At 37.8% G+C, this 13,216-nt stretch overlaps 1 protein-coding gene across 1 annotated transcript; it reads left to right on the top strand.

Annotated features, from left to right (window-relative positions):
• Positions 1-542: 542 nt before the first annotated feature.
• On the top strand, positions 543-9,292 carry Capr (caprin family member). Its single transcript, XM_011495902.1, has 8 exons — positions 543-750; positions 1,356-1,574; positions 1,653-2,000; positions 2,216-2,821; positions 2,921-3,130; positions 3,318-3,603; positions 4,190-4,411; positions 8,577-9,292. Exons 1-8 carry the CDS (start codon positions 637-639, stop codon positions 8,600-8,602), a joined length of 2,031 nt encoding a protein of 676 aa, XP_011494204.1. The 5' UTR covers positions 543-636; the 3' UTR covers positions 8,603-9,292.
• Positions 9,293-13,216: the final 3,924 nt, after the last annotated feature.

Genomic DNA, 13,216 nt, shown 5'->3' on the forward strand with positions numbered 1-13,216 from the left:
GAGGGGGCGCCAGCGGCGGCGGTTCGGGAACGGGGGCGCGTGCGAGTCTGGAAATACGGTCTTGGACATTGAGAGAGATAGATAGATAGTAATCCGATCTTCGTACACAGTCCTCGCACACCGGATCCTCGATGAGCCGTCCGCTTGCTGAGGAAGACAACAAAGCGCTCGCGCGAAAGAAAAGTAAAAGTGCGCGGGGCGCATGCGCGACAGCTTCCCGCGGAGACTTGCGCGCCGGTTAGCGCTCGGCGCCCTCCTGGAGCCAAGCAGCCCGTGCGCCGCGCTGAGACAAGACCCGCGAGCGAGAGAGACAGAGAGAGAGAGAGAGAGAAAGAGAGAGAAAGAGCATGCGAGCGAGTGTATGTGCGCGCGTGTACTAATAGGACTGGGAGGGGGCCACGACTTTATGCGGTCGCGTATGTGCCGTAGTACGAGTGCGTGTGGGTGTGCGTAAATACACGAACGAGTACGCGCTCGCGCGCGCATAAGAGCCTGCAAGTGAAGAAGCGGGAGAGTGCGAGCTAACACGAGCGAGCGAGCGCGCGCGATAGAGGGGAAGAGAGAGCGAGAGAGTGAGAGAGCGAGCGAGTGAGCGAGCGAGCCTGGGTCCCAGTTCGCGTTTGTTGCCCGTGAAGGATGCCTTCTGCCAACCCCAAACTAGAGAAGCAGGCCTCTACGGAGGCCGTGGAACCAATTCGACAAGCGATCATCGTCATCGAGCACAAAATACGGAACCTCGAGAAGCGCAAGGTAAGTCGACCTCGACTGTCAGGAGCCGGACTCCGTGGGCTTGTGCCTGCGCTCGACGGCCACCGCCGCCGCCATGTTAGCCTCTGCGCCATGTGCTCGCGCGCTGGAGGCGCTAAGGCCGACCTGGCACCCGTCCACGGAGACTCGAGCTACCGGGAACTCGAGTGCCGGCCCCGGCTCCGGTCCCGACCCCGGCCTGCGGTCCTCCCATCCTCGCTTTTCATTCTTCCTCCACCTCCCCCCCCCCCTACATTTCACTTTTTGTCTCTTTCTCTTCGTCTCTCCCCGTCGCCCTGACTCGCTCTCTCCACCCCGACCCCCAGCTCCCTCGTCCCCTCTCCCTCTCTCATTTTTTCCATCACCCCATCTCTATCTCCGTTCTCGTCCCCGTCCCCGTCATCGTCTCCGACCTCGTCCCCGTCCCCTTCCTTACTTCATCCCTCGACGTGCACGCACCCCAGCCACAACCGCCACTCGCTCATCTTCACCTCTGCTACCGCTTCCAAAACCGCCACCGTCTCCTCGGACGAGACATCCCGGCACCCGCGGGCCCATAGACCACGTTTTTTTTTTTTTTATATCGACAATTTGATAATCGTGCGCAGGGTAAGCTCGAGTCGTACAGGGACATCGTGAAAAATGGTGGCGAGCTCCACGCCGACCAGAAGACCGCCGTCGCCAAGTATGACGAAGTGCAGCAGACCTTGGACATCACGCGCGAGCTCTACAAGCAGATCGTCGGCATTGCCAATGACGCGGCGAAGCAGCAGAAGAAGCTCGCGAGGAAGGAGGCCTCGGAGAGGATGCAGCAAGACATAAGCAAGGTTAGTGTGGTAGTTTGACAATGCCGGCCATGGCCGGGCTCGCCCGAGTTGCTGTATCACCTTCAACTTCTTTCGCAGGTGCGGGAGGTCCTTCTGATTCAGGATACCCTGATGAACATGGGAGCTCAGGGAGTGCGCGACGATTTTATCAACGGAGTGAACGGCGCCATCAAAATTGCGGAGGAGGACCTCAAGTACCTGGATGACCTGTACAACGAAATTATGCTGAAACACGATCGCCAAGAGAGCGACTTGACCTTCCTTCAGCAAGCGCACAAGGTCGCCGAGCATTATGTCCTCATTGTGGACGGGAGGCCGAGGGACGTGGTGGGTACAACCTATTCCAAGCTGAAAGAAATCATAACGTCCATAACCCAGTGCGGTTACTTTGATCAAGTTCAGGAGATTGACGTGGTCGTCGAAGATGTAGGTTAATCGTGTTATACTCCTGTTTATCTCTCTCTCTCTCTCTCTCTCTCTCTCTTTCTCTCACTCTCTCTTTCTCTCTTTCTCTCTCTCTCTCTCTCTCTCTCTCTCTTTCTCTCACTCTCTCTTTCTCTTACTTTCACTCTCACCCACTAGCTCACCCTGTCTATCTTTTTTTCTCGCCTCGCTCGTTTTGTGCGTGCGTGCATGCGCAGGTGACGCAAGGAGCGGTCGACCCACAAATTGGCAACGAGCACCTCCCCCAGTCCATCGACGATGATTACAACAGTAGTGACACACACATTCCGCCACCGTCGCAACCAGAGGCACTCTTGCAGATGCAAGCCTACCCCGTTCAAGTGGCCGCCATTCCCGTCGTCGCGGGGGCCCCCGCTGTCGCAACTCCTATTCCAGTTGTGACGCAGCCCATTCCATCCATTCAACAAGTTCCGGTCGACGCCTCGTATTACACAAACAGCGCCGCCTACGTGCCGAGTCCGCAGATCCAGCAACAACAGCAACAACAACCTCAACAGCAGCAACAGCAACAGCAGCAGCAGCAGCAGCAGCCGCCGCCCCAAGTGCAAACCCCGGCCCCTGCCCCGAGGATAAACGACGTCATTGGCCCAGCACCGAACTTCTTTTTTCTCCAGGAGTCCGAGCTCGACGCGCCCGAAGTCGTCGCGTCCCAAGCGCCGCCAGTCGTAACTCACATTCCTAGCGCAGTGACTGTCGTGGCACCCGTCACTCTCAATACTCCAATCCCTACTCAGACGTTTACAAATCAGTCGTTCGCCGGCCCTCCCGTCGTACCAGCTCAGGTAATCCTCAGTCATCCTTTACCAGTCGTCTACCCATCCCCGTGTCACCACTGTCCCACTGATTTCTCAATCGTCGCTAATTTGGACGGGGTGTCGCAGGTGATGTACCAGCATCAGTCGCCCCAAGATATGTCGCACATTCAGGGCTTTGGGAATGCCAATCCACCCCCGCCTATTCCGATGCCTCCGTCGCATCAGACGGGCATGCAATTTAATTCGCAGAATGCGGGCAGCTTTCAGCCGCAGGCCCAGACGTTCGATCCGATGTCGCAGCAGGAGTCGCTGGTTCCACAAAAGGACGACATGCACGTGCGTATATGACTATTCCTTAGGACATAAAGCCGTTGGTAACGGTGGTCGTGATTGGTGGGTGTGGGGATGATGGGTTCGCGAGTGATGGGGCGGGAGGGAGGGGTTAGTAGTAGTAGTAGAAGGAGTTGTAGAAGGAGGCGCCTATCGAGTCCCTTAATTTAACGTTCGCTCTTCGTTTCTTTAGGATGGCCTCCAGGAGAAGGGCACGAGCGAGTCCGGCGTTGGGGAGGGCGACGTCGGTCAGAATAACAGCACGCCCAACTGGGGACAGATGTCGGAGAGTGCGGGCGGCGATTGGAGCCAGGTCGAGCCTCAGTCGATTCAAGATTCGCAGCAAATGCAAAGCAACCAGCAGCCCTGGGGCGATCAACAGCGAAGTAATTTCCGAGGTCGCGGTGGCCGACGCGGAAATTCCAACGGCTATAGCAACAGAGGACGAGGAAGTTATCAGCAAAATGGTAGAGGTGCGTTGAATGACATTTTCACTCGTTATCAGCGCGCTTTTAATGGTCGTGTGCAAAACAGTCCTTTTATCTGCCAGATAAGCCATTAAGGTAATCGCGAATTTCGTTCTGTTTTCCTTTGTTTTTGTGGCTTGCTGGGCATCATTGCATTTTCGCGAAGAAAAGAAAATTAAAATAATTCCTAAATGACCGTGTGACGTACGCGCGGTTGCGCGAGCGCTCGAGAGACAAATAGAGAAATAATGACAATGATGTTGATGATAGGTGCCACCCTTTAAAAATTAAAACGATACGCGTACTCGTAATATAGCCTCCCCCCCCCCTCCCTTTACCTCTTTACAATCGAGGCAGATTTAACAATAAGTAATAGCGATTACGGAGAACAGCTTAAATGAAAATTAATGCATTTAATATGTGTTTACATATATATATATATATATATGCATGTATAATAGTTGTTGGGCAATGTTGTATGATCGTATTATCGATGGAATTTGTGTATGAGATCGTGCGACTATATATCCGTAAAAAGCGTAATTGGGGGTCGATGCGATGAGGAGAAACGTGAAATTGAAATGGCACCCGATGTTTGCAGGAACGTATTATCGCAACAACGATGGAAACTATCAAAATGGATACCAACGCAACTGGAGCAATAATGGCGAAGGCAACAGCACCGGCTATAATAGCGGCTTCAAGAGGTCGACGACCAACCAACCGAGAGGCGGCCCACGCGGGGAAAGGGGTGGAAGTGGACGCGGCGGTGGCCAATTCCGCGGAAATCAGAGAAATCGTAGTAATTATGCACCTCGAGGTAAAGCCCAAACACAAAATTAAAGACGCCCAAAATAAAGAGCCACATGCTGTATTGACAGCGAACTACACTTTATCAAATTCAATCATATTTTTGGATGATCCAAGTCACGATGCTTGACATTAGGGAACAATGGTGATATATAATAATAACTGGAGCGAAAGCGCGAGTCTTACTTTCTTAATTCGCAAAGAAATATTGGATTCTACGTTAAAATCGCTTCAATAAATTGTACGAGCGTTAGACGCATGCGAGTGCGAATCGAATGAAATCAAGTTCATTGTCCAATAATCTTTATTATTATTTAGTTTTTTAATAATACCCATACGTGTTTGAGGCATGGCTTGAGCAATGGTACTTGTTTTTACCCACCACTATATAATATTTGTATAAAATACGGGATGATTTATCAAGCGATTTTCTTTTAGAATACTATATATTAAAGTAGAAGTATTATTAATAAACAAAGGCAAGTATGTTGTAAATGTGTTTAAACCGTAGTAATTTGTTTCTCATTTCTGTCGTACGACTTGGAACATTTTATAAATTGGGGATGGTTGAACGAGTGATAAGAATATAGCCACTTGAATTTGAGGTCTCGCGATAAATTGGGCATGAATCGTAATGTCCGAGCGCCGATAGGAAAGAAAACACTTTCGAAACAATAAATGATAAAAGTATATGGGAGAGATCAACCAAGTTCAAATACATGTCAATCCGCCATGCAAGTATTAATTGTGTTGTGACAGAAGGCAGTTTTCACTGGGCAACAACAGCTGATCCAACTTTAGAATAATAAACAAACAAAATATATAAATTTATTTAAAAAAGAAAAAAAATAATAATAAAAAAAAAAGAATGACAACAATCCTTCCTCCCTCCCTCCCTCCCGCCACCACCACTACCACCACCTCACTCCAACCCAACCCCAACCCCAACCCCAACCCAAAAAACAAAGGAATGGAAAGAAAAATAGGCGCATTTTAAATAAATACACACAACAGTGTATGTAATAATATACCAAGTTAGATTGATAAGACGGAGACAATACATTGTACACGATGCTAAAATGCGAATTCTCTTTATAAGGCGCACAAGATCCATAATTTTTAAAGTAGATTAGGTATATTTTGTTAAGTGTGTCGGATATTGATCGGATGTAGATCGCGTTATGGCTTCGTTGACATTATTGACTTTGCCTTATTTGCGTAGTTTATAAATAACAGTGACAAAACTTAAACAACACCTTCATGACTCTTCGTGTTGCGACGCGGTGTTTTGATGATTTCTTGTAAATGACAGAAAAAAGTGGATCCAAGAGCAATAACTAATCATACAACCTTTATCTTGATACGTAATTTTTAATTCGTTGAGCCGAGATGCAAATGAATGATAAATCATTATTAAATGTGTAATAATTTGCGAGAGATAAAAATAAATAAACGTCTTGGGATTGATTGATAATTGTTGATCCTTTAAATAAATAAGAGGCGTCCTCCCGCCCTCGCGTCCTCGCGTTTGCTCCTTTCCTGCTTTTTTCTGTGACAATCACCAATTCGTGGGAAACACAGTCGCAGTCACAATGCGATCCGTCAGAAAATTGATCTACAATATGTGATCGATTTTACTTTGGAAGCGTCTACTGTCTCTGTGTTATAAGCAATATTTACTTCTTTTTTTTTTTCTTATTTTTTTTCTTTCTATAGCTAAGACATGCAAGTTTGTTTATATTTTAAGAGACGAAAAAAAAAAATAAATAAAATCTGGTGACTACTAAGAGCTTTAAAAATGCAAATGAAGTTGATTATACAGTTGTAAATTTTAGCAAATGGCAGGTGCATTAAAGAATGATGTTGACAAAGTGACAAAATTTGCTGCCAATAGATGACAAAAAGATATTGAATTCTATTTCGTTTGTATATTTCTATTTAAATACTTTCTCTCGGTCTTTAAGTATTCTTGTTTTTTCTTTTTCTTTCTTTCTTTTTTCTTTTTTTTTTTTATTTAACTATAAGATCTGCGCTCAGTCTACTACACATGTATCTTCCGAATAAAGATTTTATATAAGTGCTTTGAGAAGTATATTGGTTTTGGACTGTATAATTAGTATTTACTGGTGAATCGCCTAAACTTACTGGGTTCACTATGACGAAAGGTAATAACACGCACTCAGGCACACTGGTGCGCGCGCGCGCGCGCACACACACACGTACACACACACGTACACCTACGTGCGCACACGCCAGTCCCCCCTCCATCCGCCCACCTAAGTAACCACTGGAAGATTTTTACACATTACACGATATTTATATCTATTATGTCGCAAGTTTTTTCAATAAATGTCTCGATTAATTTTCATTTGCATGCGCACAATGTTTTATCGAACTTCTATAAAATGCAAATGGATTTGTTTATTTTAAATTTCGTATATAAGGTTTTTTTTTCATAAATAAAATGTGTTTTAATTTTACTTATTTTTAAAAGTTTTTCTCATTTTAAGCTTAACCTCAATGTTTTAGATACAAAATATACGTGCCATTTTCATTAGTAATTGTGAATTTTGGAAGGAAACTCGAGGGAATGACTAAATATTTAGAAAATAAAATCACATTTTATTTCATTCTTTGAAAATAATCAAATAAATACTCCTTCTTTTTTCTTCTCCATCTCGTTGTCATGTCTTTAAATAATCCTTTAAGCTGTAAAGTTTTATTCTACATCCATTTATTAGTAAAAATTAATTAAAAAGCGTCGAATAAATGAAATCAACGTCTTTCGGAGTACTTTCGATCCTCTCTAATCCACGGTAACGCTACATCAACGTACATACCTTAACAGTAGTGTCCAATTTCAATAAGCAAGTGGTTGTGAACGTAAATTTTGCACCCCGCACATGCACACACAGAATTTTGGGATGATCCCCCCTCCTCCCCCCGCCCATCAATAGGAAGCAAATAAAAGGTGTATTAAGATTAGTGAGATTGATTGGAGCAAGAGCAGCTTACCTCTCCTCAATATTATGAATTTTCGCAAAATTTCGGTAAACTAGCACGAGTTCATATGGCCGTGTTGCCGCCTAACTTGTACGTAATTAATAGGGTAACAGGGTTTACGTCACGACGAGTCATAAAGAACAATTGCCAATGCATTATAAATAAATGACGCGTGTCAATTGGAATCGGGAAAGTAATGAATCAATATTTGTAAGTTCAGCTTATCGGAAGGTCAAATGCGCCTGTATGAATTCTTGGGATAGACATGGATAATAAGCATCGTGGATGGAGATAAATATAAGATACGAAATTAGTTATCCGATATAATTGCAATATTTGGTCCAGATGGGTTAAGAAAATTTATGCTTGAAAGACACTTGCGACGAAGCCAGTTTTAATATATTCCGAAATGAGGGGAGATAGCACGAGATAATTGTGGTTCCTTTTATTTATTTATTTATTTTCTATTTTGATAACAAGCGGCTTTTAATAATGAGACTTTCTAATAAGTAAATAATATAGCGGAAAAATTAGGTTTATTAATTACAGAATAATTAATTCCTTACTGTGTGTAAGTTACGTTCCCGAGACGTATGTGTGTTTATGCATATTGACTAATCAGAGCTAAACATTGAAGAAGAAGAAGAAGAAGAAGAAGAAGAAGAAGAAGAAGAGGAAGAAGAAAAAGAAAAAGAAAAAAAGCGCGAAACGAGTATCAATATTATAATGGCATTTCAAAGAAATACTAAATAAATTTTTATATATAAATTTCGATCGATCATTTTCAATGATAATGATAATGAACTAAAGACGAAACGAGATAATAATAATAGGCAAATTTAAAAATCTGACTTTTATTGTTTGAAAAAAAAAATGAATGAAAAAAAGAATGAAATTCTCCCTCCCTTCCTGACCACGACCCCACCATTAAATATACAATAAAAATTGGAAATAATCGAATAATTTGTAGCATTTTAGTATAAAAAGCAAAAACAAAACAAAAATAAATAAAACATTTTGACACGAAATTTCCATTGTCACATAATAAATAAATGAATCGCTTAACTTTTTTGAAACAATAATAATCAATGTGGTTAAAGCAGAGAAAATATTTAATTAATATTGTACGAGTCGAAGAAATTAAGGAAAATTTATTTATTTATTTATTTAAGATACCGGGATTGAATACCAAATCTAACGATGAAAGACGCCAAAGTGGATGAAAAAAAAGGAACAAAAACATTTAAGAACTATTAAGAATATTCGATGGCTGCAAAAAAATTTTTAAACCGATCCACTCGATTAACATATTCAGTAGTAAGTATTGATTATAAATTTTTCAAGGATTGCTAGAAGCATAACTCCTAGCCTTGACAATTAATCAAGAGATGTAAGGATAAAGATTAATTGAACCTTTCGTTTTCTATGTGTATTATTAGACCTTCGGATGTTTATTGATTTCTAATTTTGACATTGAATATTCGAAATTACTTATAAAGATTATGGTTTAACAGTCAACATCTTATACTACGTACAAACATTTACTTGTAACACTTGTTTTCATCCTTCTGATTTCTCTATCAATAATCTTTGTATTTACAAAAATGTTAAGTCATCTTTTAAACAATTTCTAATGTTTTATGACCATTTACACTGCGTTTACTATTTAATTTACTAGTTTCTTGCGACTTTTCCAGTAAGTGAAGGGTTACATTCTTGTCGTTACTGTTATACAATGATTCCATCTCTATTTGCAAATAAATATGATAGTGCGGAATAGCCGATGAATCTATTCGCTCGTACCCTTGCACATAAATGCAAATCTCTTCATTATGGCTTTAAGTAAAATTAACCATTAACATTTTATATTATATTTCTTATTCTCTTAACGTATAAGTAAATATTTGTTATTAAATGTAAATACAATTGCTCTTTTTATATAACAACGTGATGAGAATGATGTTTATTTTCTTCTCTCTCTCTCTCTCTCTCTCTCTCTCTCTCTCTCTCCTTTCACCCCACCCCCCCCTCAATATCTGAAAAGTGTATCTAATTCGTGTTAAATAAAACAAAAAACCAAAAAACAAAAAAAAAACAAAAAACCAAAAAACAAAAAAAAAAACAAAAAAAAAATAAACAAAAGTGAAAAAAAGACATTGTAAAAATAATTACAAATTAATATATACATGTACAATTAGGTTACGATTTTTAAGAATACAATATAATATAGTTTAAATATTTGTAATTATGAGAATTTAAAACAGTTACAAGTTATAAGCTATTTGTATTTTAAATAATAAAAAAAAAAAAAAAAAAAAAAAAAAAAAAAAAATTTATGATTTTGACATGAATAAATACTATTGAAATTTCATTATTCTTTCTACATTAATACAATATAAAGGACGACCATTTGGTAAATTTATAAAATTCTATACGAGAATCTTATGGGAATTGATTATTTGTGATATCGATATTAAGCTTAAATTATTTTTCATCGAATCGCATAATAATTCAAAATAACAAATAAAACCATAGCATAATAAGAATGTAATTGACGATAAATAAAAAAAGAAAAAAAATAATTTATGAATAATGAAATTCAACGATTTGTATAATCACTGTATAACCGTTGATTGTAATTTATTAAGGCATTGTTTGAAAGAAGAAAAATTTTTTTTAATTTCACCTTAATTCAATGATTTATAATCGATAAATACGTCAATTTGGATATGACTTTCCAATTGTAAATGCTAATATTTCAAATGTCAATTATTCTATTTTCTATCGAGTAACGATTAACCATTTTCAATACAAACTACCTGTGTAATATTATAAATAAGTATTACTTTTATACAATAAATTTTATGATTAGCTAATTAACTAAGTCGTACTTTGATAACAATAAAAAGGCAAGTATCATTTAAACTTCATTATAATTTGCTCGAGTATTTACAAAACGAACATTTTGTTATTTTTACTTTACTTGTTTAAGTAAACATTTAAATTGCCAGTTTCAACTCATGGATGATATTTCAAGTCTACAGATTACAGAATATTCTCGGCATCCAACGATGTTGTACATTCGTTTCTAAACATCACCCTCTGCCATTATACTTTTTCCCCAAACGCGCCTTTTATCATTGCCGTCACAACTATCGCACAACCATTACGACTTTGGATGCATCCAATCATTAGCAACATCATGTTTCACGAGCATAAGCACCAGTATCGTCTCATCTTCGAAGTCTTAAGACGTGTTACGGGCAGATACAATGCTGATAAATCCTATTGTGCTTTAATTTTATGGATATAACGTCAATAGTAATCGTAGCGGCTTCGGTGCTTTATCTTGTTGATTGATCTAATCAAATATATTAAACTTGATTTATTTTCGCCAACTTCGCTCTTTCACTTACTGTTTTATTTATTTTAATTTATACGTGTATATATTGCAACACGTACATGTAGGTAATGCATTATCAATATATATATATATATATATATATATATATATATATAAAGAACAATGTAAATTATACATTACATCATTGTAATCAAGTATTTATTGAGGATCATTCATACGTATTATACTTAAGGTTTCCTCCATTTACCGTATTAACGAGGTATTTTACAGCAACAAGAACTCATTACGTGAATCCTTATTCATTCATTCGTCATTTCGAAGTATAATATTAAAGTGAAATTTTGTCTTTTCTTTCTCATATCAAATATTCATCGGTATGGCAAATAGTTTGTAATTCCTCTATTACTAGTAAAACGCGATATATTTGCTATCTATCGCTCCTGAAATCAAGCACCATTGCACAATATTACAGATAGATGCTAATAAGCGACTGATATTACGCAAATGATTAACTTACGTTGCAAATTAATTGGTCACAATGAAATCCACTTGAAATTGTCATTTAATTTTCAATGAATGCAAACAAGAGTGTCTGTGGATGAAGGTAATACCAGTACGTTTACTGACTTATTATTGCTCAATCGAAACTAACGGAACGAAATACATTTCTGAACGGCCAATTAGTTAATTCCAACTCGCACGAGGATATAAATAATTTATTGTGAATGCTTTACGTTGAATATTAAAAGTTAATATGTCTACCTTTTGCTCATCACAGTTAAATTTTTATATTCAGATATTCGTCAATGTGTTGCCATTATGATGTTCATAAAATCTAAATTTCATTATTTAAAATGAGCATAAGCTCGCCTCATTTGTACTCGAGACATAATTGTCTATTTATTTAATTAAGTCGCTTGTGTATTTGACTTTTAAAATCCCATAAAAGTTACTTATTCTCATGTATTAAGTCTAACTTTAAGCCGAAAAAATAGTGGTTTTACAACATTTATCTCTTTTCGTAAATGTAATATCAGAAAATTTCATCAAGAAAAAAAGTTGGAAATGTACGGTAAGTAATAAAAATGAAGGAAATCATAAACTCTGTATACATTTTCTTCGAAATTATTTATATAAAAAAATGAATAAAAATATTGCAGTAAACTTATTAAAAAATTAAATACTTACATTGGACGTGTTGTGTTGAAAAAATTTTCACAATAGCATATAAATACAAATATAGACAATATACACTGAAATTTTGCTTTTAAAAACAATAAATTTCAATAAAGCTTATAAGTTTTTTTTAATGTGTATAAAAAATTTGTCAAATATTTCGCTACGTATATATATAATATATGCGTGTGTTCGTTTTATCTCTCTCTATATATATATATATATAAGTTTGAATTGAAAATTCGTAGGAACAAATCAGCTGCTCTTCAACATTATTGATAAAAAATTTCCTTTATCTGCCCTTTTTCGGCGCACTTTCATCCTAAAAAAAATATCTACTTGCTTAAGCATTAAGGATACAAATATCGATAATTTGACGCTGGTTACGGTTCTGCAAATGATGAAATAATGCTTTAATCAATTAAAAATAATCCGTAAAAGCGTATCAGCACATCCGTGTGATGTATCATAGAGAAAATGAATACTCGCATAGAAATTTAAATCAGTCACGTCTTTATTAATTAGACTTGATTATGAAATTCTTACAATGTATTAGTACAACACCAAAGGATAGCATAAATAGTAAAAAAAAAATTTAATATAGGACTATATGCATATTATATAATTATTTAAGCACACATTTTACACGTTATAGCTCACAATGGTGTTTCATTCTTACAAAAATTAAGCTTTTTGATATTCCAAAACTATATTATATTAATTTGATTTCATACAACATACATCTTAATACATTAATTGTTCCCGAATAGTAGCCATGAATATACATTTTTTTTTTATTTTTTTTTTTCTTAACATTTTGAAACATATATTAAATCATCTACAAAATAAACATACAAATCTCTGGCGCTACAGTCGAGTTTATAAACTTATTTTCTTTTCAATTACATGGTCAGGTACATTTTAAGCCAGTGTGTGTGTGTTCTACATTCACTTACTTATTGTTGTTGATGAGTTTTGATTGCTCTATCTTTATTTATTACTGTTACTTATTGGCTTCTTAAATGGTTGCTCTAGAAAATCATTGATCACCATATCTCTCTTTCTCTCTCTCTCGTTACCAGACTCAAGATACGCTTGAATTGGAATTTATAATGACTTCTTTCACGTAACTTCGATAATCATTAGTCACTTTATCATAATCAACAAAGGATATTAATAATAAAAAATTATATTATAATATTAATAATATTAATCATAATAATAATGATAATGACAATAATAATAATGATAAAAAAAAAAAATTCTTTTAAA

This window comes from Ceratosolen solmsi, unplaced genomic scaffold (genome assembly GCF_000503995.2).
Source record: "Ceratosolen solmsi marchali unplaced genomic scaffold, CerSol_1.0 scaffold11, whole genome shotgun sequence".
NCBI lineage: Eukaryota > Metazoa > Arthropoda > Insecta > Hymenoptera > Agaonidae > Ceratosolen > Ceratosolen solmsi.

Bases quoted from the DNA above. Each gene is read 5' to 3' on its own strand.
- Capr (XM_011495902.1), top strand. From the start codon at position 637: ATGCCTTCTGCCAACCCCAAACTAGAGAAGCAGGCCTCTACGGAGGCC. The intron at 2,001-2,215 runs GTAGGTTAATCG...GTGCATGCGCAG, and splicing joins TTGACGTGGTCGTCGAAGAT to GTGACGCAAGGAGCGGTCGA. The intron at 2,822-2,920 runs GTAATCCTCAGT...GGGGTGTCGCAG, and splicing joins CTCCCGTCGTACCAGCTCAG to GTGATGTACCAGCATCAGTC.